Source organism: Geotrypetes seraphini, chromosome 1 (assembly GCF_902459505.1).
Source record: "Geotrypetes seraphini chromosome 1, aGeoSer1.1, whole genome shotgun sequence".
Taxonomy (NCBI): Eukaryota; Metazoa; Chordata; class Amphibia; order Gymnophiona; family Dermophiidae; genus Geotrypetes; species Geotrypetes seraphini.
Window position 1 is genome coordinate 351,812,929 of NC_047084.1, and position 24,680 is coordinate 351,837,608.

Genomic DNA, 24,680 nt, shown 5'->3' on the forward strand with positions numbered 1-24,680 from the left:
TGATAAAGTACCTGAACGTAAACCACTTAGGATATAAGTGGCAAATAAATACAAATTTGGTTGCTCGCTCTTTCTTGAGCTTAGCCCGCGGTCCCTTCCAGTTTGTCTTTTTTAAAAAATCACTCGCAACAAATCCCACGCCTTCCCTGCTCTGACGCAACGTCGCCCCTCCCCCCCCGCCTCTGACGCAACTTCCTGTTTTCAGTAAAAAAAGACAGAACCCAGCCGAGGGCGAGAGAGTTCGGGTTAGCGGGGGAAGGGGGTGGGGCGCCGGAGAAAGAAACCGGCGGGGGCCGGTGGCGGGCGACCTCAGGTAGGAGTTTGAAGGAGGGCAGTTTGAGGTTTGGGAGACGGGTCGGCCCGGGGCGATCGCGATCGCCGAGTGGAATGGGAAGCGGGGGGAGATGCTGCAGGTTAGAGAACTGACAGTTTAAATAAGGGGGGGGGGGGGCGGGTAAGGCACCTGCTTAGAAGCCCCCTGGCTGGTTCTGAGGCTGGGGGGGATGGAGGTGGAGGAGCTTTTCCCGTCTTGTCTGACCTCTTTCTGAGTGCGAGTCGTCTGGGCTTCTCTGTCTTTGTTTACGCTTTGGCTATACTGTGTACCGTTCTTGCTCTTCTTCTCTGTCCCCTCCCCCCCCCCCCCCGGGGCAGGAGAGAGAATTTATAGATCCTCGGAGCTCAATTTTATTGTTCGCTTTCATCTTCCAAGTTCAAAAACAAAACGAAGCAAAAATGTTACATTTCTTAAAAAAAAAAAAAAAAATAATCTAATTGATGGTTTATTGATTGTTGGGCTAGGCGTTTAGCTAAGAATCTGTACCTGTGTGTTTTCTCTTCCCCCCCCCTTCTTTCTCTTATATTTGATTGCACATTTTTCTTATTGAGCTGTTGCTGTAATCAATGCACTGTTTGTGATTTGCAAAACTTTGAGTGAGAAAAAAAAATCTAATTAAGGAATATAGTGAATTAGTCCAGTAAAAACGTATAATCTTTAAAAGGTTTCGGGTATTCATTTTAACTTATTGTCCCCCGTCCCCCCAATACATTTCTGGATAAACCTTTCTTTGTGTAAGAAATGTGGAAAGGGCGGCTTGTGTGTTTGTTTTGTTGTGGTTATTATATTGTTAGGCGATTTTCCTTCTTGAACTGGGATTTTTTTCTCTCTTTATTTCTGGATGTGAGACAAACCTGAAAAAGGAATTGGGGAGATCTGAGATTTAGCCTTGAACTGCCTCTCTTTCCCTCATACCCTAGGGGATCGCTAGTACTGATCTGGACACCAGCTTTATTTAATAGCCTAATGTTCAAATAGAGAAACACTAGGAGGATTTCCGCAACAAGCAGATCCTTTAGTCTGCAATGGCATTACACTCATATCTGGGATGCATAGCTTAGGAGCCATGACTCTCTTTTTTTAGGGTAAGATGAAGGATTTGGGAGTAATAGAAGAAGCCAGCAATGAAGTCTTCCAACTGTTTAAACAGTTAAATCACCATTTGGAACATGAATGGAAATTTCAACCTCGAGAAAAAGGACTATACCTCATTGAGTCAACACTTGAGGTGAGAGGATGCTTTTAAAACATGTTAAATTGATGTACAGACCATGTTGTATTGCTCTAGGGATAGGTAACATGTCTGAACATGTCTTAAACTGTAAGGCCTTTACAGTAACATGTCTGAGCATGTCTTAAACTGTAAGGCCTTTACGGTATGTCAGTTGTGAATAATTTCTTTTAGTACTAGAAACAGCAAAATTATACTTTTTCCTTTTTCACATATGACAGTATGATTAGGAGCAAAAATATCAGTGTCCAAGTGTACTAACCAAAACAGTTTCCAGAAGAAAGTTGTATATCGTAATTTTCATTGTTTCTTGGAATAAATAAAAGACCAGCAGGATAGCACATTATCACAGATTTTTATTTATTTACTGCCTTTTTTTAAGGAATTTATTAAAGGTGGTGTGTACAGCAAGAATAAATAAAACATAAGCAATAAACAGAGCAGTAAAAATATTCAAATTGCAATATAAAGTATGGCGTAGTATGCTACATTAATACAATACGCGATAAAACATTTTAATAGAGAACATAGAGTGTAAGCAAAGATGCAGCATATAGATAAATAGAGTAACAGAAGTTAGAAAATAAGGGGTCAAATTTAAAGAAAGTTGCACATGAGCTTGGAAGGGTACTTGAAAATGATTTTTTAGGGATATGCTGAATATAGATATGTTGATTGCTGGGACGGTGCTGACTTAGGTCCGATGCATGGTCCATCTAGTTGTCCAGATCATGCTTTCTTTTGTCTTTTGTTATCTCCTCTCACTTATTGTGCTGGGGTGAATTTTTTTGTTGGTTTATTTTTGTTGATTAAGGCAGTGTTTCTCAAGTCAGTCCTGGAGTTTCTCAATACACATTGAATTTGCATAAACTTGATTTGCATACGCTGCCTCCATTATATCCAAATTTCTTTCATGCATATTCATTGTGGATATCCTGAAAACCTGACTGGCAAGGGGATACTCCAGGATTGAGTTGAGAAACACTAGATTAAGGTACCTGGTTTTTTTGGTTGTTTAGGATGGATTGCCTTATTGCCTGTTTTAGAATGTCTTGTATTCTTTATGTTCTTTGACTGTTATGTAAAAAAGCTTTGAATAAATTTTAAAATCAATCTTTTTTTATACCCGACTATGGGCTCCTTTTACTAAGGTGCGTTAGGGCCTTAACACGCGGAATATCGTGCACTAAATTGCCGCACGCGCGCTAGACCTTAACGCCAGCATTGAGCTGGCGTTATTATAGAAGCGTACCACGCGGTTTAGCACGCAGTAATTTTGTACATGCGCTAAAAATGCTAGCACACCTTAGTAAAAGGAACCCTATATTAAGCTTGACCATATTTCTGGCAACAGGTTACTCAGCTTCTGTAGAATGACAAATACTTTCTTAAATTTCTTTCATACCTCGTACCAGTTATTCATGGAATGTACTCCTTGTCTTAGTACCAGCTGAAAGGTTAAACGACTTCCCAATTTACTGGTTGCTTCCTACTTCTATCAACCCCCCCCCCTCAGGCAGAAGAACCCTATCCTGTTGAACTTTTTTTTTTTTTTTTTCAATCCTCTTCATCATTAAATAAGACTATTGAGGCACAATGGATAAGAAAACTGGAGAATTAGCCATTGAGATAGAATATGTGGGATTTTAGGTAAGAATGAACACCGACAAGGCAGGAAGATCATGTGTTTCAAATGGGAGCTTGTTCCAGAGGTAGCTTGCGAGAAGGAAAAGGTGTTGAGAGGGGATGAATGATGGCACTGATGGAACATGGCATGAGAAAACACTTCCATACTCTTCTAGAGGTTTTTGAGATGATCTACTGCCCATGTGTGTGCATTTATTTCCTGTCTGCAGCTGTCAAGTGAGGATCACTTCAGTCTTCATGGAGGTAAATAGTCATGTCACCTTATGAAAATCACCACCCTGTTATCTTCAACTACAAACTACAACACCTTCAAGAGAGATACTAGAACCATACTCTTCAAAAAATACATAAAACCTATCCAGCACGACTAATCCCAACCCAACATCCAACACTCTCTATACCCTTAGTACTCTCTAATATTCTTCTATTTACCTAATGTTATCTAAAACCACATAATTCACCCCATTCTTATCTCCTAAAGACTTCTACTTCCAGTTGGAAACTCTTTACCCAATTTTTTTTTTTTTTAATTACCTTAAATTTTTTATCATCGCTTATTCTATTCTTTCAAATTTTGAATGTAATTCTTGTTTTTTAGTTTGAATGTAATCCACCTTGAACCGCAAGGTAATGGCGGAATAGAAATCACTAATGTAATGTTCTTCTAAAGGTTTCCCTGTTTTTTTTTTAGTTCCTCTTCCTGTCATGTGGGTGATTGTTCTTCTAGTATTAATGTTTTTCAGCTGCATTAAGTAAACCCTTTTAAGGCCATTTATCATTGATCTGGGTGTCTTGGTTATGTCTGGCTGTTTGCAAAGTATGGGGCCTGACTAAGAATCTTCTTATTATGTTCAGATGTCAGAGAGGTCTTCATAACTGAGAAACGCATTTTTGGCGCTTGTAAGGCTGGTCATCAGTATTGGTGAAATTGGACTCTCTGAGTCTAAATGGGCTACATCAGAGGCTGAGGATGCATTGGTGTCAGCAGTGCTAGAGGCCATTCTTGTATAATCCCGTTTTATTCCGGGACCTGTGGTTATTTCTGTCTACCTGCCAGGACTTTGTAAAAAGCCTCAAATTTCAGAGACTTAAACCCCTCCCCTTCATACCTCATCACTGTCGCTGGTTCTGCAAACAGTCTTTCTTTCTACAAGCCAGGCTATAGGAGCTTGCCTTTTCTGCTTGTGTTTTATTTCGTGTAATTTTAGTCTTTGCATTCACGGTTTTCGCCCTCATGCTACGGAGGTTCCTTGCGGGGACAGCTCCGACTGCAGGAAATCGCAGACCTTTGGGAAAAGTCTGTTTCTGGAGGGTTCCCTGCTTGTCAGTAAACCCCCTGGACAGCTTGCACATCGGATCTGGCTCAGGGACCATTCCCTTGGGAGCTAGCTCACCCCAGCTTCGTCTACTAGTAGGTTGAGTGCAGGCTGCATAGTTCTGTGGAGGCGCACCCGGGATTGAAGCTACACTGCGTTCTTCTGCCAGTCGTGCTGCGCAGCATGTCTGAGGGTGGCGGAGATGTCAGGCCAGTGGGGAAGTCAGAAGATTCAAAGTTCAGCTTTCTAGCAAGTTGAGGCGGAGGATCTCCCTGTGATCTGTTTTAGCTCCATCTGCAGTGTTTCCCTGTCAGCGCATGTTTCTGCAAGTACCAGCTTACAGCTTGAATCGGAGATTTGGGAGGGTCTTTCAAAAGGGGTTTTCATTAGGTTTCCCTGCATGCCCTAACTCCCCCACTCCTAAAATCTCTGTTTTTGAGGGTTCTCTGGCTTTCCCAGGCTATTTTTAGTCAAAATAGGCCTTCAGTGTCCATCTTGAATTTTTCCAGATTTGATTTTAAAGTTAGTTTTATGTTAGCCTTTTGAAAGAAAACCACATAGATGGCCTCCCCAGGGCAGGATGTCATGGATTCATGCCTCATTTGCAGTGGATGGATGTCTGATGCATAGCTGTATTCCACTTGCGCTAAAGCTCGTGAGGAGTGAGAGACTTGCCTGGATTCGGTGCCTTCAATCTCCGTGAAGGGTATTCTAGTGCCTTCTGTCCTGACTCCCATGAAAATGACATTGAGGGGCCCTGGGGAGTATGCAGGAGATGCTATGGTGAAATACAAGTGTGTCTCAGGGGATAAACCTGGTAAATCCTCCAAACAATTCCCAACTGGAGCGCATGGGTTGGCTCTTGCCATGGAGGATGGTTTTTCCCCAGATTTTGTTGATACACTTTATCAGGCATAATTAGGAAGGGGGGGGGGCATAAATCTCTGCCTGTTTCCCTTCCGCCGGCCTGCGTGCTGGGCACAGGGACTCCTGCAACTGTGGTCCAGGGTCTTTTCCCTTGTCTCCCCTAGGGGGTGCTGGCAGATAAGCAGATAGTGCTTGTGGTTGCACCAGATTTGCTCTCCATACCTCTGCTTTCGCAGGAGGGCACTGCCGCAGCTGTGGCAGATCTTGCAATTTTCTAGGATCCGGATCACTGTGGAGCCCCTGATTTGGGGGAGGATCCCACTGTGCACAGACTTTTCAAGCAGATACTTATTGTGGATTTGTACATGCAATGTCAAATACTTCAATGCGTATGACAATTTAAAATTAGGAAACAAACAATAAAACAACTTTATACAAATAAACATACAGAGGGGCATAATCGAAAGGGACGTCTAAGTCCGTCTACGTCCATTTCGTAAGTCGTCCAAAGTAAAAAAAGAGCCTAAGTCCCATTTTCGAAAGAGATGTCCAACATCCTTTGACTTTCGAAAATCGTCCAATTATACGTCCTGAAGATCTGATCGTCCAAGCCACTAAAATGTCGATCTTTAAAGCACATTTTCGTCCAACTGTCCATCCAATTCCAAAACGTCTAGAACAAGCCCTGTTGGACGTGGGAGGGGCCTGCAAAGTGATGGACAGAACACCCAGACAGGGCACTTAAATAGTGGGGTACCTTACAGGGCACTGCTGTGAACTTCACAAACAGGGTGCCATGTCTTCTCCTCACTACAGCTCCCTTATAGGTGACGGTGAGCCCCCCAAACCACCTCCAGAATCCCCTAGACCCACTTATCTATCAGCCCAATAGCCCTTATGGCTGCAGGAGCCACTTATATGCCAGTAAAAAAGGGTTTTGGGGGTGTATAGGGCAGTGCACATGTTTAAGTATCAATGCAGTGATTACAGGGGCTTATGGGCATGGATCCTCCTCTCTATGGGTCCCTAACCTACCCCCAAGACGACTTAAGCTGCCTCTGTGCTGGACAACTAGGCTTTCCTATGCCAGGCGGCCAGGTAATGATGGTCTGGAGGCTGAATTCTAAAGTTGTGATTAAAATTTTTATGGGGGGGGGGGGTCGGTGACCACTGGGGTAGTGTGTGGGAGTCTGTTTTATGTGTTTTCAGTGCATATCTGGTGAGTTTAGGTGGGTTTTTGTGACTTAGACCATGTTTCAAATGGTCTAAGTCACAACGTCCAAGTTCCGTTGATCGTGGGCTGTATCAGTTTTGGTTATACATGCTGTACGACTAAGTCTAAGCCGGCCCACGTCCCGCCCAACTCCCGCCCTCAACACACCTCCCGAAACACCCCGTTTAGCTTTGGACGTTGAGCGGCACTGAGGGCCTAAGTCGTTTAGAAATACGTCCAAAACCTAGTTTGATTATCGGCGCTTGGACGTTTTTGAGAAATGTTCGTCCAAGTGCCAACTTAGGCAGCTTTTTGGACGTTTTTCTCTTTCGATTATGAGCCCCACAGTGTATACGTACAAATAATTGCCAGTACAAAAGGAAAGGAGGGTGAACTACAATCTTTAAAGAATATAGAGATATATTTAGGGAAAAAAACAACTGGTCCCACGCGCAGTGCTCACGCCGTGGAGCGGATTTATTCCCTGGCAGATGCCTTTAACAAGCACTTTGCTTCCCCAAAGGTGGATTCCTCGGTGGCGCAGGTCACCAAGTGCACTTCTCTCCCCAGTGTGGATTTTGTCCTTAAGCATCTGTTTGATTTTGCGGCCGCTGGTGTTCAGGTGGCGTCGGCCTCTTTGCGGCTTGGGCATGACATTCCACACTGCGCCATGATTCTGATACTGTGGTGCTTTGTATCTTGGATTTTATAATCTCGGGAGTGGATTATATGGCTGATGCCTTGTATGACATTTTGCAAGTCTTTGCTAAGCTTTCCACCTATTCCATTTCGGCTTGCAGGATATTCTGGATCCGGCAGTGGTATGGCGATTCTTCTAAAGCAATCATGAGCCAGTTGCCCTGTTTGGCCAGGTTCTGGATGACCTTATGGCCATTGTGCAGGATCGCAGGCCCAAGTTGCTGACTGTGAATAGATCCCACCCTTCCAGGGGTTCAGAGAGTCCTAATTTTCATTTCTTCAGGTGTTCTTATCCATACTTGGGCTCTTTCACAGGACAACGGTCCTCTTCATCTGCCAGATTGTGCTTAGGTGGGTCTCGATGTCAGCTATCTACAGGGAGTCGTCCGAAGACTTCTGCAAAAGAAACAGTTGTTGGCTTTTTTTTTTTTTTTTTTTTGTGGAATGGCAGGCCATTACCTCCAACTGCTGGGTCCTGGAGGTTCTCAGAGATGGCTACAAACTGGAGTTTCTCTGTCCTCTGACTGAGTGTTTTCTGCATTCACCTGCGGGTCGCTCCAAGAAGGTGGTACTGGTGCAGGCCACAGTCCACAGACTTCTGGATATTGCGGCCATAGAACCCGTTCTAGAGTGAAACTCGGGCTGTAGGAGATACTCAACTAACTTCATCTTTCCAAAGGTAGGATCTGACGATTGGAGATTGAGTCTGGACCTCAAGGTGGTCAATGCAGTGCTGAAAGTGCCTCGCTTCTGCATGGAGACGGTGCTTTCCGTGATTGCATTGGTGGCACCGGGGGAGTTTTTAGCCTCCCTGGATCTAACGGAGGTGCATCTCCACATTTCCATTTTCCTGGACCACCGGAAGTATCTGCAGTTACACATCTTGGGGCAAATCTCTCTCTCTCTTTTTTTTTTATAATGATATTTTTATTGAGAATGGCAAACGGCTCATACAAAGAAGTACACACATCAAAATGGCAATACATGAGGAATAGGAACAAACCTGAAAGCCCTTCAACAATATTGCTTATAAAAATTTTAAAAAGAACAGACCCAAGAACAGAACCTTGAGGCACACCACTGATAACATCCCTTTCCTCAGAGTGATCTCCATTAACCACTACCCTCTGTCATCTTGAAAAGTGGACTAACACAGCCACCACACCATTTCATTCAGTTATAACTTAAACCTCTGAAAATTGTATCACTCCAGACGCAATGACGTATAGTAGATGCTGTTGCAGCTGTAACAACAACCCCAAAGCAAACCCAAATGTTTCACATAATCATACATCTCTCAGTGGTAGTGTTTTTCTGTGCCCTTCATGATCTTGAAGGTTTCTATCATGTCTTCTCTAAGTCGTCGCTTTTCCAGCGAGAAAAGCCCCAGCTTTTTCAGTCTGTCGGTATGGGGGACCTCTCATATACTGAAAGACTGAAAAAGCTGGGGCTTTTCTCGCTGGAAAAGCGACGACTTAGAGGAGACATGATAGAAACCTTCAAGATCATGAAGGGCATAGAAAAAGTGGACAGGGACAGATTTTTCAAACTATGGGGAACCACAAGTACAAGGGGGCACTCGGAGAAATTGAGAGGGGAAAGGTTTAGAACAAATGCCAGGAAGTTCTTTTTCACCCAGAGGGTGGTTGGATATATGGAACGTGCTACCGGAGGATGTGATAAGCAGAAGCACGCTATAGGGCTTCAAAGAAGGTCTGGACAGGTACCTGGAGGACAAAGGGATTGAGGGGTACAGATAAGAGTAGAGGTAAGGTTATAGGGATACGATTAGAGGAAATTTGTAAAATTAGTTAGAGACCACTGTTCAGGCAGAGCGAGAGCGGACCGCTGGGCGAGATGGACCTCTGGTCTGACTCAGCGGAGGCAACTTCTTATGTTCTTATGTTCCAAATTCTTTATTCATTTTTTCTTCTTACAACAAGTACACAATATTACATCAGTGGTAGTGTTGAAGATTTCTATGTAGCTTAAACCTGCTAAAGGCTCTGTGTGGTGATGAGAAATTTATGGGGATGTTCATGCTACAGCAGCCAGAGGGCAGCTGGTAATTAGTACTCTTGTGGAATCATGACCTCTCAGTCCTTCAATTGCAAAAAAGCAAAACCACTTGTGTAAAGAAGGAAAAGAAAAATATTGGATTTATTTCACAGGAACTAATTAATTCTGAATGTTCTTGGCAGACTGCCAAGCTGTACTTTATTTTTCTACCATCAAAACAACGCCATTAAAAAATACATTTCTGTATCTATGAATGTAAATAGACATCAGAGGTGGATGGGAAGCAGAAAGTCACATATGGAATTCTGTAGAAAGTCCTTAGAAAGCAAGGGTAGCTGGCGCAGACCTGCTGTCAATGCCTTAGTAAGCTGACTAGTTTGCTTCAGACCATCCCGTTGTAATGGCTATATCACAATCTTGGCCATAGCAAACTATATCCGTGTCCTGTGCAATTGTACACAATATGGTGGCACCTGCACCCCCCTGCCCTCCCTCCCCAATAGCATAGTGGCTGCTTACTTCTTTCTTTCCCATCCCCTGAACACATAGTACAGCCTCTCTACCTGTCTCTTTCCTGCCCCTAACCCCAAATAGCCCCCCTATCTTCAAACTGGCTCCCAATACAAGCAAGAATACTATTCAAATTCTACTGCCTACTATTTAAAACCATAAACGGAGACAGCCCAGCCTACTGGAACAACTGCCTAATCCAAACTACCACAACCAGACATAGAAGAACCCATACACCATTCATGCACCCCCCCAATTGGAGACGTCAAATGAAAAAAAACTGTATGATGGCCTTCTAGCTACACAAGCAGCAAAACTAGACTACCAACTCTCTAATCTACTGATAACGACCCTAGACTACAAATCGTTCAGAAAAGAAATAAAAACCCTGATATTCAAGAAATCCTTGAAGACAAACTAACACCACAAGAATCGTCCCAATTCTTTGAAGCAACCTGCTCTGCTCTTTAATTACTCTGTAATCTGCCTTGAATCACAAGGTAATGGCGGAATAGAAATCACTAATGTAATATAATATAATAATGAAGTCCTCCAGTACTTAACCAGTACCTAGTTAGTAGAATAATTTTGTAACCGATATGGATTTAGCTTGGCTTTCAAGGACCAGTGTGATCTGTGGTCACCCATACCTTGTTTTTGCAGAACTGTAGCTAAGAAAAATCTAGCATTTTAAATTAAATTAAATTTTTTGTAAGTTCAGCTTTATTAAGATTTTTAGCAAAAGTAAAAACTGCACCTTTTTAACCAATGAAAAATGAAGGGAATTGGCTTCTACACAGAATTTTCTAGATTACTGGTTCTTAAACCTGTCCTGAGGGACCCCCATCCAATCAGGTTTTCAGGATATCCCTAATGAATATGCATGAGAGATTTGCATATATGAGTTTTTAGACGAATATGTGATGTTTGTTGATGTAGTGTTATATTGATGATTATGTATCCTGTGAACTGTTTAGGTTTAAGCGGGTTAGAAAATTTTAAAAAAGTTTTTCATGCAGTCATTTTGAATATCCTGAAAATCTGATTGGTTGGGGGGGCCCCAGGACAAGTTTAAGAACAACTGCTCTAGATCATCTTGTAAACCATTATGGCCTTGTCATTAAACCTTTCCATGGACTCTGGAGGGAGACTACTAAGGAAGAAGTGAGGCAGGAAAGAGGAAAAGACTTGATGTGGCAAATTGCAACATGGTGGATAGAATGAGAGGTAGGAGATGAGTGGGGAATTTAACTACTGGGGTGATAATGAGAATCGAGGGAAGATATAGTGGTTCTAAATTTTAGACTCGCTAAAGTGTGTTCCTTACTAAAAATGTAGTTCTGTGATGTAAGATCACCAATATATGTGGAAAATGCAAACAGCTCATTCAATTCCTTTGGGCTGTGGTTAACTAACATTTGCTATTCCAGAACTCACTGTTGCGGCTTTGTAAAAGATGCCCTAGGGATTATATTAAAAATTAATGTGTAATTTTTAAAATCGGTTATTTCTCACTGAATGCACAATCGGTCTGTGGACTTTGTGTCCAAATTCCTCTAGCAACTTTCTGAAGAAGTCTGTAAATTCTTTTGCAGATCATTGAAAGCCACTGTGTGATCTAGATTGGCCACTGCCTTGAGAAAAATAGCTGAATTTGGTGTGGCCCAGCGTGTAACATCTTAAAATTATTTTATACCAAGTCTCGACAAATCCTAGGCATCAGGTTGCTATGGCACTTGATTTCTTGTCCCTGAAATTTTTTTTTTTGTTCTGTTGCAGAAAACACGCTTCCTCCTTCACCGCTGCAGTTTGGCTCTCTAAAAGCTGCCACATGGTGCAGAAAGTTCACCTAGTAGTCCTTTTACTAAGGTGTGGTAGCTGATTTAGTGCACGCTAAATCAGCTACTGCACTTTAGTTAAAGGACACCCTAGGCCTAGTCTTATGATTTGAAGTCCCACAAGACAGGCTTGAACTTCTGCATCATGTGGTTCATTAGGGAAGTCAGAAATATATTTATTTGCAGATAGCAAGATGAGAGGAACTAGATCAGTGGACTCAAACTCAAACCCTTTGCAGGGCCACATTTTGGATTTGTAGGTACTTGGAGGGCCGCAGAAAAAATAGTTAATGTCTTATTAAAGAAATGACAATTTTGCATGCGGTAGAACTCTTTATAGTTTATAAATCTTTCCTTTTGGCCAAGTCTTAATAATAATATTGTCATTTATAGCTAAAGAGACATATGATCAAGAAACTTTTATTTTACTTTTGTGATTATGAGGGCCTCAAAATAGTATCTGGCGGGCCGCATGTGGCCCCCGGGCCACGAGTTTTAGACCACTGAACTAGATGTAGGTTCAGAGACTGGATGAAGACAAGGGGACCCATGGCATGCTGATATGTGAAACAAAGCTAATTCTCTGTCACCTATGTCATTCAGCTGACACAATGCTTTCAGAAGGGAGACTACAGATTTTTGGCAGGGATGTTCAGCAATACCTTAAGGCAGTGTTTCTCAGGTTGGTCCTGGAGTACCCCCTTGCCAGTCAGGTTTTCAGGATATCCACAACGAATAGTCATGGAAAAGATTTGCATGCAATGGAGGCAATGTATGCAAACCAATCTCATGTCTAGTCATTGTGGATATCCTGAAAACTTGACTGGCAAGGACAGCCTTAAGAGACTGAGGAGCCGATGCTCAAAGCTTACCGGACTTGACCTGTTTCATTTTGATCTTGACCAGTTTTAGCCTGTTTTGCACATATGCTATTGTGTACCTAATGCTAAAAGGGTTTTGGCTCTGCTTTTACCATTCACGAAAGTAGCGGCCGTAAATTAGATGCAAATATATGAGAATAAGCATTCTATGGAGTATACAGAAAGAAGCACATATCTGTAATGTTTAAAATTTTCCAGCAGGTCCAAAGAACTGCTGCTCAGTGCCCTATGCATTTTTTTTTTAATAGTATCTGCACTTTTCATGTGTATATATCATATGCAAGTGTGTTACACCCGCAACAGTAGTGTAAACTTAAAAACGAAAAATTTTTGCTTGCCGCACACAAAATACAACAATAAAGGCAACAGTAAAAGTATCCAACAAGAATTGTCCATGTGTATGTGATAACTTTTATGACAGGGTTCAAAGAGCAGTCGTTGCCATCTTTCATGTTGGGTTATGTTTTTATTTTGTCTTGCTTTGTATTTAATTTCCACTTTTTCTTGTGTAATGAAGCACATTTACCTACTGCACTCATTTGCCTTTTTTTCCCCCCCCCCTCCCCCTGTTTTCCACTACATCGATATTTATCCCAGGACAAGCAGGCATGATATTCTCACATGTGGGTGACGTCATCTACGGAGCCCCGATGCGGAAGCATTTTCAAGCAAACTTGATTGAAGATTTAAGTTTGCTCTGCTGCTCCACGCATGCGTGCCTTCCTGCTCCACTAGGGGGTGCATCCCCTCGTGGTCTCCAGTTCAAAATTTTCCGCGAGCCTAGAAGCCGTGTTTTTCAGGCTCTGCCCCAACTGCCTTCTAGCACCGCGATTTTTTGTTGTTTTTTCACGATTAAGTCGTTGTGCGCGAATTCTTTACCTTTTTATTTGATTCCTGCTTCGTTTTCGACGACCCGGAGGCTCCCGGGTCCCCGTGGCCGCGTGGCTAATCGAGCCGCGGCTACTTTCGATTTAATGTCCCGGCCTTTGACCGGCTTTAAAAAGTGCACCCGGTGCGAGCGGCTTCTTTCTCTCACAAATCCGCATCGCCGGTGCATCCTCTGTCTGGGGGCGGCTCATCCAACCGACTCCTGCCCCCAGTGCGCTAATTTCCAAAACCGGGCCCTCCGCCGAAGAAAAGCCCGCATGGCGGACCTCTTCACCCCGGACCAACCCTCCACCTCGGCCTCGAGGTCGGCCCCGGCCTTGACCTCGGCTTCGCCTCGAGACTCGACCCCGAAGTCCTCGGGACAACAGAAAGCCTCGGCCCCGGGTAAGTCCCCTCTTCCCTCTTCAGGTTCTGTAACAGCGAAGAAGCCAGCCTCGGGGACAACGCCAACGCATGGCGGAAGCCCCATGCTTACAGCCCCGACTAAGCCCTCCAAGCCTTCGGGCCGTGCCTCCACCACACGGGAATACTCTGATACGAGGTCGTCCCTTGTGGAGTGCACCGAGGCAGTGGACATGCCTTCGATGCTGTCCGTGCCCGTCTTCCAGGACCTACTCCGAGCGATGATCACGTCGGAGCTGTCCGCTGCAATGGCCCAGTTTCAATCGGCCTCGACCTCGAATGTGCCAGACCAGCCTGAGCCTCGCACCGAACAACCTCGAGGAAAGGTGCGCAATCCTCGCCGCATCCCATCCTCCTCGGACTCCTCGCCGAGGCGCCCGAGACGTTCCCCCTCCGCAGACCGCCGAGGGGCAAAACGTCGGGCTAAAACGACAGAAACCTCGAACCGCCGTGCCTCCAAGAAGGCCCGAGGTTCACCAACTCTACGAGGCCGTTCTCCCACACCTCGTACGGGACCACTAAGGGTGGCTGAGTTATCACTCTCCAACCCGCGCATCCTCCGAACTCCCCCTCGGACGTATTCTCCGAGGGAGTCCGGATCGAGGTCACCAATCCGACATCGATCGGTACCCCTAACCCCGGCATCGTCTCCGAGGGGCTCCTCGAGACGCCGAAGATCGACAACCCCGGAACACTCTCACAGTGCTTCCCCAGCCTCGGAGCATGGATCAGAGCACGAACCTCGATACTCGAGGGAAGCCTCCCCATCCTTCTCCACCCGACGAAGGTCTCGTTCCCCGACCCCGCACGGGGCCCCGGGGACATCTCGCCCATCCTTCACTCGCTTCGTCCAAGACATGGGCCACGCATTGGACTTAGACCTCTAGTCCGACTCCAGATACTCTAAGGAGTACCTGGCGGAGCTGGATATGCCATCAATGCCCAGAGAGTCCCTTCGCTTACCACCTAACCCGGTACTCCAACAGGCCTTCTTCAGGAACCTGGAGACCCCCTACATGGTCACGGCCGTACCCTCCAAAATGGAGGCCAAGTACCGCACAGTACCTTACCCGGGATTCGAACAACCACAGCTCTCCCACCAATCGCTGCTAGTAGAATCCTCCTTGAAAAAGGCTCACCCGTCCCGGGTCTCAGCAGCGGTCCCCCCAGGCCGAGAAGGCCGAACCCTGGACAAGTTCGGCAGGAGACTATACCAAAACGCAATGATGGCCTCTAGGGTGCAAAGCTACACTTTCACCTTCACATCCTACCTCAAACACCTCATTGGACTATTGAGAGCCTTTGAGACTGACCTACCGGCCTCCCGGCAAGGAACGTTCGGCCTGCTTTTAGAGTCCCTCTCCAACCTGCGCCTTCATCTATTCCACGCGGCCTACGATGGCTTCGAACTCTCCTCCAGAGAAGCAGCCTTCGTTATCGCCATGCGCCGACTAGCTTGGCTGCGCCTGGTCGACATGGACCCCAACTTACAGGACCATTTGGCTAACCTCCCCTGCGTGGGAAAGGAATTGTTCGATGACACTATCGAGGCGGCTACAAAACGCCTCTCCGAACATGAACGCTCGTTTGCCTCCCTTGTCCGGCAAAAGCCCAAACCGCCAGCGTCCAGGCCGTATAGGGCCCCTCCGCACCGCTACCCACAAAAGTCCACTCTCGCGGCCCCCACCCAGGCGCCCGCAAGCCCACCACAGGGCCATGCCCAAGTCCCAACCGCCTGCGACCACCAAACCATCCCCGTCTTTTTGACGGGACACGCGGAAGGGGGCGGGCCCCTTCCGCCATAGTCCCAGGCCTCCTTCCCATCGGGGGTCGACTCAAAGCCTTTTACCCTCGCTGGGAACAAATCACGTCGGACGCATGGGTCCTTGGCGTGATCTCATCAGGGTACTCTCTCAACATTCAGGCCATTCCCCCGGACAACCCCCCAAGGAATTGCCCTCCCAACCGGACTCAGCTATCCCTACTCCTCTCCGAAGCTCGAGACCTGCTTCGCCTGAGAGCAGTGGAGAAGGTTCCCCCCGACCAACGGGGGAAGGGCTTCTACTCCCGTTACTTCCTGGTACCGAAAAAAACGGGAGACCTACGCCCAATACTAGACTTGAGACAACTCAACAAATTCCTGGTACGGGAAAAATTTCGGATGCTCTCACTACCGACACTTTACCCCCTGATCGACGAGGGCGACTGGCTCTGCTCCCTCGATCTCAAGGAGGCGTACACACATGTCCCAGTGCACCCCGCTCACCGCAAGTTCTTGCGTTTCCAGGTAGGGGACTGGCACCTACAATACCGAGTCCTCCCCTTCGGACTAGCATCATCACCTCGGGTCTTCACCAAGTGCCTCGTGGTGGTAGCAGCAACCTTACGTTCCCAGGGCCTCCAGGTATTCCCCTACCTGGACGACTGGCTAATCAAAGCTCCGTCCAGGGAAGGGGTTATCTCAGCGACCCAACAGACTATTACCTACCTACAAAGTCTGGGGTTCGAAATAAACTTCCCAAAATCTCAACTACGCCCCTCGCAGTCCTTGCAGTTCATCGGGGCCACGCTGGACACGGTTCGTCTCCGTTCCTTCCTCCCCCCTCCACGCCTGGAGGTGTTAGTAAGTCTGAGCCGAAGGATCTCACTGCTGACCTCGGTACCAGCTCGACAGATGATGACCCTCCTGGGCCACATGGGCTCCACCGTCCATGTCACACCCTTCACCCGCCTCCATCTGAGAATCCCTCAGTGGACCCTGGCGTCTCAATGGCGTCAAGACCGGGACCCGATCGACCGCCCCGTGACAGTGACTCCTTCATTGCAACGATCGCTCCGCTGGTGGGCCGACTCTTCAAATCTTTCCAAAGGTTTGCTCTTCCTCACCCCACCCCACAGCAAGGTACTCACCACGGACTCGTCGGAGTACGCTTGGGGAGCCCATCTGGACGGCCTATGCACCCAAGGAATGTGGTCAGCACAAGACCGTCGCTGCCACATCAACGTGCTAGAACTTCGGGCCATCTATCTCGCAGCTGTAGCCTTCCAACATCTGCTCCACGACCGAGTGGTTCTCATCCGAACCGACAACCAGGTAGCGATGTACTACGTAAACAAACAAGGGGGGACAGGGTCTTGGTCCCTTTGTCGGGAAGCCCTGCGCCTCTGGAAATGGGCAATCTCCAACAACACCTTCCTTCGAGCGGTGTACATACAAGGAGAACAAAACTGCCTGGCGGACAGACTCAGCCGCCTCCTCCAGCCACACGAGTGGTCACTACACTCTCAGACCCTACGAGGGGTGTTCGAACAGTGGGGGACACCTCAAATAGACCTGTTCGCGTCCCCTCACAACCACAAGCTGCCTCTCTTCTGCTCCCAGATATACTCCCCGGACAGGCTCGAGGCCGACGCCTTCCTCCTCGACTGGGAGGGAAGGTTCCTGTACGCGTTCCCGCCATTTCCTCTGATACTGCGGACGCTTGTCCACCTGAAAACAGTACAAGCCACCCTGATCCTGATTGCCCCTCGCTGGCCACGCCAGCCGTGGTTTTCCCTTCTACTTCAACTCAGTGTCAGAGATCCACTGCCTCTGCCTCTGTTTCCCTCTCTACTGTCACAGGGTCAGGGTTCACTGTTACATCCCAATCTTCAATCTCTTCATCTGAATGCTTGGTTTCTCTCCCCCTGACTGCTCTCCCCGTGTCTCAATCAGTCAAGGAGATATTGGAGGCCTCTAGAAAAACCTCGACGAGAACCTGCTACTCCCAAAAGTGGACCAGGTTCTCAACCTGGTGCTCCTCCCACAGCCAGGACCCGGTGTCGGTCCCCGTCCCCCTGGTCCTTGACTATCTACTCCAACTATCTCATTCCGGCCTAAAGACCAACTCCATTCGAGTACACCTCAGTGCAATTGCGGCCTTTCATCAGCCCCTGGAAGGGAAAGCCCTCTCGCTCCATCCCTTAGTCACTCGCTTCATGAAGGGTCTGCTGAACGTCCACCCCCCTCTCAAACCTCCCCCGGTGGTTTGGGACCTTAACGTGGTTCTGGCTCAACTGATGAAACCCCCATTTGAGCCACTAGACAAATGCCATCCAAAATTCCTCACTTGGAAGGTAATTTTCCTACTCGCGCTCACGTCCGCACGGTGGGTTAGTGAGCTACAAGCTCTGGTAGCGGACCCACCCTTCACGGTATTCCATCACGACAAGGTGGTACTCCGCACCCATCCAAAGTTCCTACCTAAAGTAGTGTCTGATTTCCATCTCAATCAGTCCATCGTCTTACCCGTGTTTTTTCCAAAGCCCCACTCTCACCCCGGAGAAGTGGCGCTCCACACTCTTGACTGCAAAAGAGCGTTGGCCTTCTACCTCCAACGCACTCAGCCACACCGGAAAGTCCCACAACTGTTTCTGTCCTTCGACCCAAACCGGTTAGGCCACCCAGTTTCCAAACGCACCTTGTCCAACTGGTTGGCCGATTGCATCTCCTTTTGCTACGCTCAGGCTGGTCTCGCGCTGCATGGTCGAGTAACGGGACACAAAGTCCGAGCGATGGCAGCCCCCGTAGCGTTCCTCAGGTCCACACCTATTGAGGAAATCTGCAAGGCTGCCACGTGGTCTTCGGTTCATACCTTCACCTCCCACTACTGTCTGGACTCCCTGTCCAGAAGCGATGGCCGGTTCGGCCAATCGGTATTGCGAAATCTATTTGCTTAAATTGCCAACTTCCCTCCATCCCTCTTCAGTAAGCTTGGAGGTCACCCACATGTGAGAATATCATGCCTGCTTGTCCTGGGATAAAGCACAGTTACTTACCGTAACAGGTGTTATCCAGGGAAAGCAGGCATATATTCTCACAACCCGCCCACCTCCCCGAGGTTGGCTTCTTGGCTAGTTAAGTGAACTGGAGACCACGAGGGGATGCACCCCCTAGTGGAGCAGGAAGGCACACATGCGTGGAGCAGCAGAGCAAACTTAAATCTTCAATCAAGTTTGCTTGAAAATGCTTCCGCATCGGGGCTCCGTAGATGACGTCACCCACATGTGAGAATATATGCCTGCTGTCCCTGGATAACACCTGTTACGGTAAGTAACTGTGCTTTACTGCAAGACCTTGCTGCGCATGTGCCAGACACTTTCCCTACCAAACTGCACTCAAGACTTTCAGTGCATCTCATTTGCATGCAATGTCCTTTGAGCATCGATCGTTATTACTTGTTCAGAAAGTTCAGCCTGCAATGGCTATAAATGCATGTGGCTGTTAACAAGGACTTTTGAGCATTTCCCACTGATTTATTGAATTTTCTGATAGTTGTTTTTTTGGGGTTTTTTTTTTTTTTTGGGGGGGGAGCCATAGTGAATCAATTTCTAAGGAACTGCTGCTGATTTTTGGATGAGCTTTCCCCTCCCCCACACACAACTTCACTGTGGACAATGTTTGGTGTGGGGTGGAGGGAAAACAAGAGTTTTCTGCCGCTGTCACGTAAGTTTTAGGCCTGGCTTCTAGATTCTGTGAAAATTTGTTGAGGCCTGTCTTTTTTTTTTTTTTTTTTTTAGCTATTAAACACCATATTCTTACAGATGTGATGAGCGCTAATTTGTTTTGTTTTGTTTTGCAGAATGAAAACACTATCTGTCCAAGACTAAGAAACACCAAAGTAGAAGACTTATGGAGTTTAACTAATTTTTTTGGATTTAGAACGGAAACCTTTGTCCTAACTGTCAACATTCTAGACAGATTTTTGGCACTCATGAAGGTATGTTGAGAGAATTCATTAAAGTGTTCCTCATGCTGCTCATTATTCAGCCCAGACCAGCGGGTTATGTCATCTTAACCAGTAGATCAGGGGTGTCAAAGTCCCTCCTCGAAGGCCAGAATCCAGTCGGATTTCAAGATTTCCCCAATGAATATGCATGAGATCTACTAGCACACAGTGAAAGTTGTGCATACAAATAGATCTCATGCATATTCATTGGGGAAATCCTGAAAACCCGACTGGATTGCAGCCCTCGAGAAGGGACTTTGACACCCTTGCAGTAGATGGAGGGACAGAATCTGAACGTTCTAGTGACGTCACTGAAAAAAGGAGTGTTACATCCTAGAACAACTCAGTATTTCTCTGCCTGCAGCAGGTGGTGCAGATCATTGTCCTATCTTGAGGCAGTCTATGGCTGGTTTTCCCAGGGACTGGTCCACAGATCTTCTCTTGGTTGAGCTTGAAGTGGCTTTCTCCTCTGTGCCTCTGTACTTAATCTGAGGATTTCATTATAGGTACTTGACCTGGCAGAGGCTTTCAGGAGCCTCTGCCAGTGGGGTGAGTCTTATGTCACTCTTTCTTTTTTTATACCACTCCCCTCCCCTCTCCTATCTCTTGATCATCACTGCATTCCTTTAATTTGAAACAATTTTATTGAACAGGCCAAAAAAAGGACAATGATTACAGTAGAAGATACAACATTTGTTCAGGAACTATACTGCAGTTATCCCCCCTACCCCCTGCCCCTCACAACAATGAACCAGAATATACAAATGAATAATAAGCTGCCAGAAGAACCCAGTACAAGAGATGACATAAGAAAAATGCTTCAGGCACAATAAAAGAGTTGCCAGCAATATGGTAGCTCACTGCATTCCTTTAAACACTACAGGATTGATGTGCCTTTTGTAGAACAGTACCGTATTTTCGCGGATATAACGCGCGCGTTATACGTGATTTTACGTACCGCGCATACCCCTCGCGCGTTATATGCCTGAGCGCGGTATACAAAAGTTTTTAAACATAGTTCCCACCCCGCCCGACGCCCGATTCACCCCCCCAGCAGGACCGCTCGCACCCCCACCCCGAACGACCGCTCGCACGCGCTCCCACCCGCACCCGCATCCACGATCGGAGCAAGAGGGAGCCCAAGCCCTCTTGCCCGGCCGACTCCCCGACGTCCGATACATCCCCCCCCCCCGGCAGGACCACTCGCACCCTCACCCCGAAGGACCGCCGACTCCCCAACAATATCGGGCCAGGAGGGAGCCCAAACCCTCCTGGCCACGGCGACCCCCTAACCCCACCCCGCACTACATTACGGGCAGGAGGGATCCCAGGCCCTCCTGCCCTCGACGCAAACCCCCTCCCCCCAACGACCGCCCCCCCACCAAGAACCTCCGCCCGTCCCCCAGCCGACCCGCGACCCCCCTGGCCGACCCCCACGACACCCCCACCCGCCTTCCCCGTACTTTGTGTAGTTGGGCCAGAAGGGAGCCCAAACCCTCCTGGCCACGGCGACCCCCTAACCCCACCCCGCACTACATTACGGGCAGGAGGGATCCCAGGCCCTCCTGCCCTCGACGCAAACCCCCCTCCCTCCAACGACCGCCCCCCCCTCAAGAACCTCCGACCGACCCGCGACCCCCCTGGCCGACCCCCCCACCCCCCTTCCCCGTACCTTTGGAAGTTGGCCGGACAGACGGGAGCCAAACCCGCCTGTCCGGCAGGCAGCCAACGAAGGAATGAGGCCGGATTGGCCCATCCGTCCTAAAGCTCCGCCTACTGGTGGGGCCTAAGGCGCGTGGGCCAATCAGAATAGGCCCTGGAGCCTTAGGTCCCACCTGGGGGCGCGGCCTGAGACACATGGTCGGGTTTGGCCCATGTGCCTCAGGCCGCGCCCCCAGGTGGGACCTAAGGCTCCAGGGCCTATTCTGATTGGCCCACGCGCCTTAGGCCCCACCAGTAGGCGGAGCTTTAGGACGGATGGGCCAATCCGGCCTCATTCCTTCGTTGGCTGCCTGCCGGACAGGCGGGTTTGGCTCCCGTCTGTCCGGCCAACTTCCAAAGGTACGGGGAAGGGGGGTGGGGGGGTCGGCCAGGGGGGTCGCGGGTCGGTCGGAGGTTCTTGAGGGGGGGGCGGTCGTTGGAGGGAGGGGGGTTTGCGTCGAGGGCAGGAGGGCCTGGGATCCCTCCTGCCCGTAATGTAGTGCGGGGTGGGGTTAGGGGGTCGCCGTGGCCAGGAGGGTTTGGGCTCCCTTCTGGCCCAACTACACAAAGTACGGGGAAGGCGGGTGGGGGTGTCGTGGGGGTCGGCCAGGGGGGTCGCGGGTCGGCTGGGGGACGGGCGGAGGTTCTTGGGGGGGGCGGTCGTTGGGGGGAGGGGTTTGCGTCGAGGGCAGGAGGGCCTGGGATCCCTCCTGCCCGTAATGTAGTGCGGGGTGGGGTTAGGGGGTCGCCGTGGCCAGGAGGATTTGGGCTCCCTCCTGGCCCAATATTGTCGGGGAGTCGGCGGTCCTTCGGGGTGGGGGTGCGAGTGGTCCTGCCGAGGGGGGAGAAGAATCGGACGTCGAGGGGGGGCATCAGGCTTTCAGGATGGGGACAGGACTTCAAGGGGGGACAGGCAGACCTTCAAGGGGGGACAGGCAGACCTTCAAGGGGGGACAGGACTTCAAGGGGGACAGGCACGGAGAGGCGGGGCAGTGCACCGAAAGTCAGGGCGGGTGAATGGTGAGTCGGGGCAACCAGAGGAGAGTCGGGGCAACCAGATGAGAGTCGGGGAGGGCGAAAGGAGAATCGGGGTGGCCAGAGGAGAGTCGGGGAGAGCGAAAGGAGAGTCGGGGTGGCCAGAGGAGAGTCGGGCAGCATGCGCGTTATATGCCTGAGCGCGGTATAGAAAAGTTTTTGTACATATCATCGTGATTTCTGCGCGCTATACCCCTGTGCGCGTTTTACAACGGTGCGCGTTATATCCGCGAAAATACGGTAATGGAGGAGGCTATTCAAAGCCCTAAATGGAAACGGACCAAGCTATCTGAGCAACCGCCTAATCAGGAAAAACACATCCAGACCAAGGAGACCTCAAGCACACTTTACCCACCCCCTAATCAAAGGCATGCAAAGCAAAAAAATATATGACAGACTATTAGCCACCAGAGCAGCGAAACTAGACCACCACCTCTCCAATCTGCTGACCACGCACGACGCCCAACTACAAAACATTCAGGAAAGAACTTAAACTATTCAATTCAAAAAATTTGTCCAATGATCTAACTAAACCTGATCGACCCTCCCCAGATCCTGACACATACAACATTTATTAACTTTGTAATCTCCCTGGGAATGCCCAGGCCAATTCTTGTTGTAAACTGCCTAGAACTGAAAGGTATTAGCGGGATAGAAGACATCAATGTAATGTAAATAGAAAAGTCACCTTTCTTTACAAAAAGGGAGAAAAGACCTCAGTGTCTAATAGGGGCTCTTTAAGCTTCCCATATAGACAGGCTAGTTTTAAACAGAATTTAATCCTAGCAGACACATCCTTGGTCAGAAAAACTCCCAATTAGTAAGTGAACCTCCATTCTAATTTTCTAATAGTTTTATATATTTTCTTATAGTTTTATATATTTTTTAAAACTTTTCTTCAAACAACAATTGTCAAAAATAGAAGTCACTTATCTGAGCACTTCGATATTCAGGTGTAGTCCTGGAGTAAAGCAAGCAGGAAAAACTGCTCTATGGAAAAAAGCTATCAGTCAAAACATTCTTCCAAAATATCCAACAGGGGCCCCTGTTTCGCAACAAAATGCTTCGTCAGGGATTTGCTGTAAAACATGAAAGACACATTGTAGAAAGTTTTCAAAAAACTTGAGAAAACAAGCAGAAAAAGGATAGCTATACCCACAGCGATCACACACCCGCTTCCACTGGGTATAGCTATCCTTTTTCTGCTTGTTTTCTCAAGTTTTTTGAAAACTTTCTACAATGTGTCTTTCATGTTTTACAGCAAATCCCTGACGAAGCATTTTGTTGCGAAACAGGGGCCCCTGTTGGATATTTTGGAAGAATGTTTTGACTGATAGCTTTTTTCCATAGAGCAGTTTTTCCTGCTTGCTTTACTCCAGGACTACACCTGAATATCGAAGTGCTCAGATAAGTGACTTCTATTTTTGACAATTGTTGTTTGAAGAAAAGTTTTAAAAAATATATAAAACTATAAGAAAATATATAAAACTATTAGAAAATTAGAATAGAGGTTCACTTACTAATTGGGAGTTTTTCTGACCAAGGATGTGTCTGCTAGGATTAAATTCTGTTTAAAACTAGCCTGTCTATATGGGAAGCTTAAAGAGCCCCTATTAGACACTGAGGTCTTTTCTCCCTTTTTGTAAAGAAAGGTGACTTTTTTGTCCTGTATTTTGGAGGGTGCAATTTTTTGTGATTTATTTTGGGCATCCTTTTCTTGATTTTTTGGATATTTATGTAAATAGAAAACCCATGACTGAACATAATAAAACTGCTTTTGCTAGCAGCTGGCAGGGTGGGGGTGCCATAGTATTTGAGGGGAGTGGGAGTTAGACAGCAGGCATCGCAAGAGTGTGAGCCATGTCAATAGGAAAATTATTTTATAAAAAGAGAGAATAAACCTTTAAACATATAAAGGAGTAGTAAAACAGCAGTAGTGAACCAGAGAAGTGTACTAATTTTGAGGGCTTGGGCCTACAGAACTGTGCAAGGCAGCATACTAAAAGAGAGCCCAGCAAAGTCCATAAGTAGAACTGGTTAGGACAGGACAACAAAGCTTTAAGGACATCAAGAATTAACTGTGGTCTATATGGATTAAGGAGGATTTTTAAGACTTTTTATGTTGTTTATACATTTTGCCCCATTTGGATTTTTGAGTTTGGGAAAAAATAAAGACTGGCTCAGTTTAGGTCCCTGGGTTGGACTGTGTGTACGTTGAATGCTGGTACAGCAGGATCTATGACCCAAGTTCTGCTGAGGCGGATATGGACTTCACAATATATATCTAAGAAATTTATGCATAATACAGAGATCCCTGGATGGTGTTGGATG

The 24,680-nt window shown here is 47.4% G+C and overlaps 1 protein-coding gene across 2 annotated transcripts in view; it reads left to right on the forward strand.

Moving 5' to 3' along the window:
* Positions 1-219: 219 nt before the first annotated feature.
* CCNG2 (cyclin G2) overlaps positions 220-24,680 on the forward strand; it is a 33,041-nt gene continuing 8,580 nt past the window's right edge. The window contains exons 1-3 of one of the 2 annotated variants that reach the window (XM_033964036.1): positions 220-313; positions 1,419-1,562; positions 19,467-19,604. In XM_033964036.1, coding sequence (XP_033819927.1) covers positions 1,425-1,562; positions 19,467-19,604 — 276 coding nt within the window. In that variant the 5' untranslated portion in view covers positions 220-313; positions 1,419-1,424. The other variant, XM_033964046.1, reaches the window with a different exon arrangement.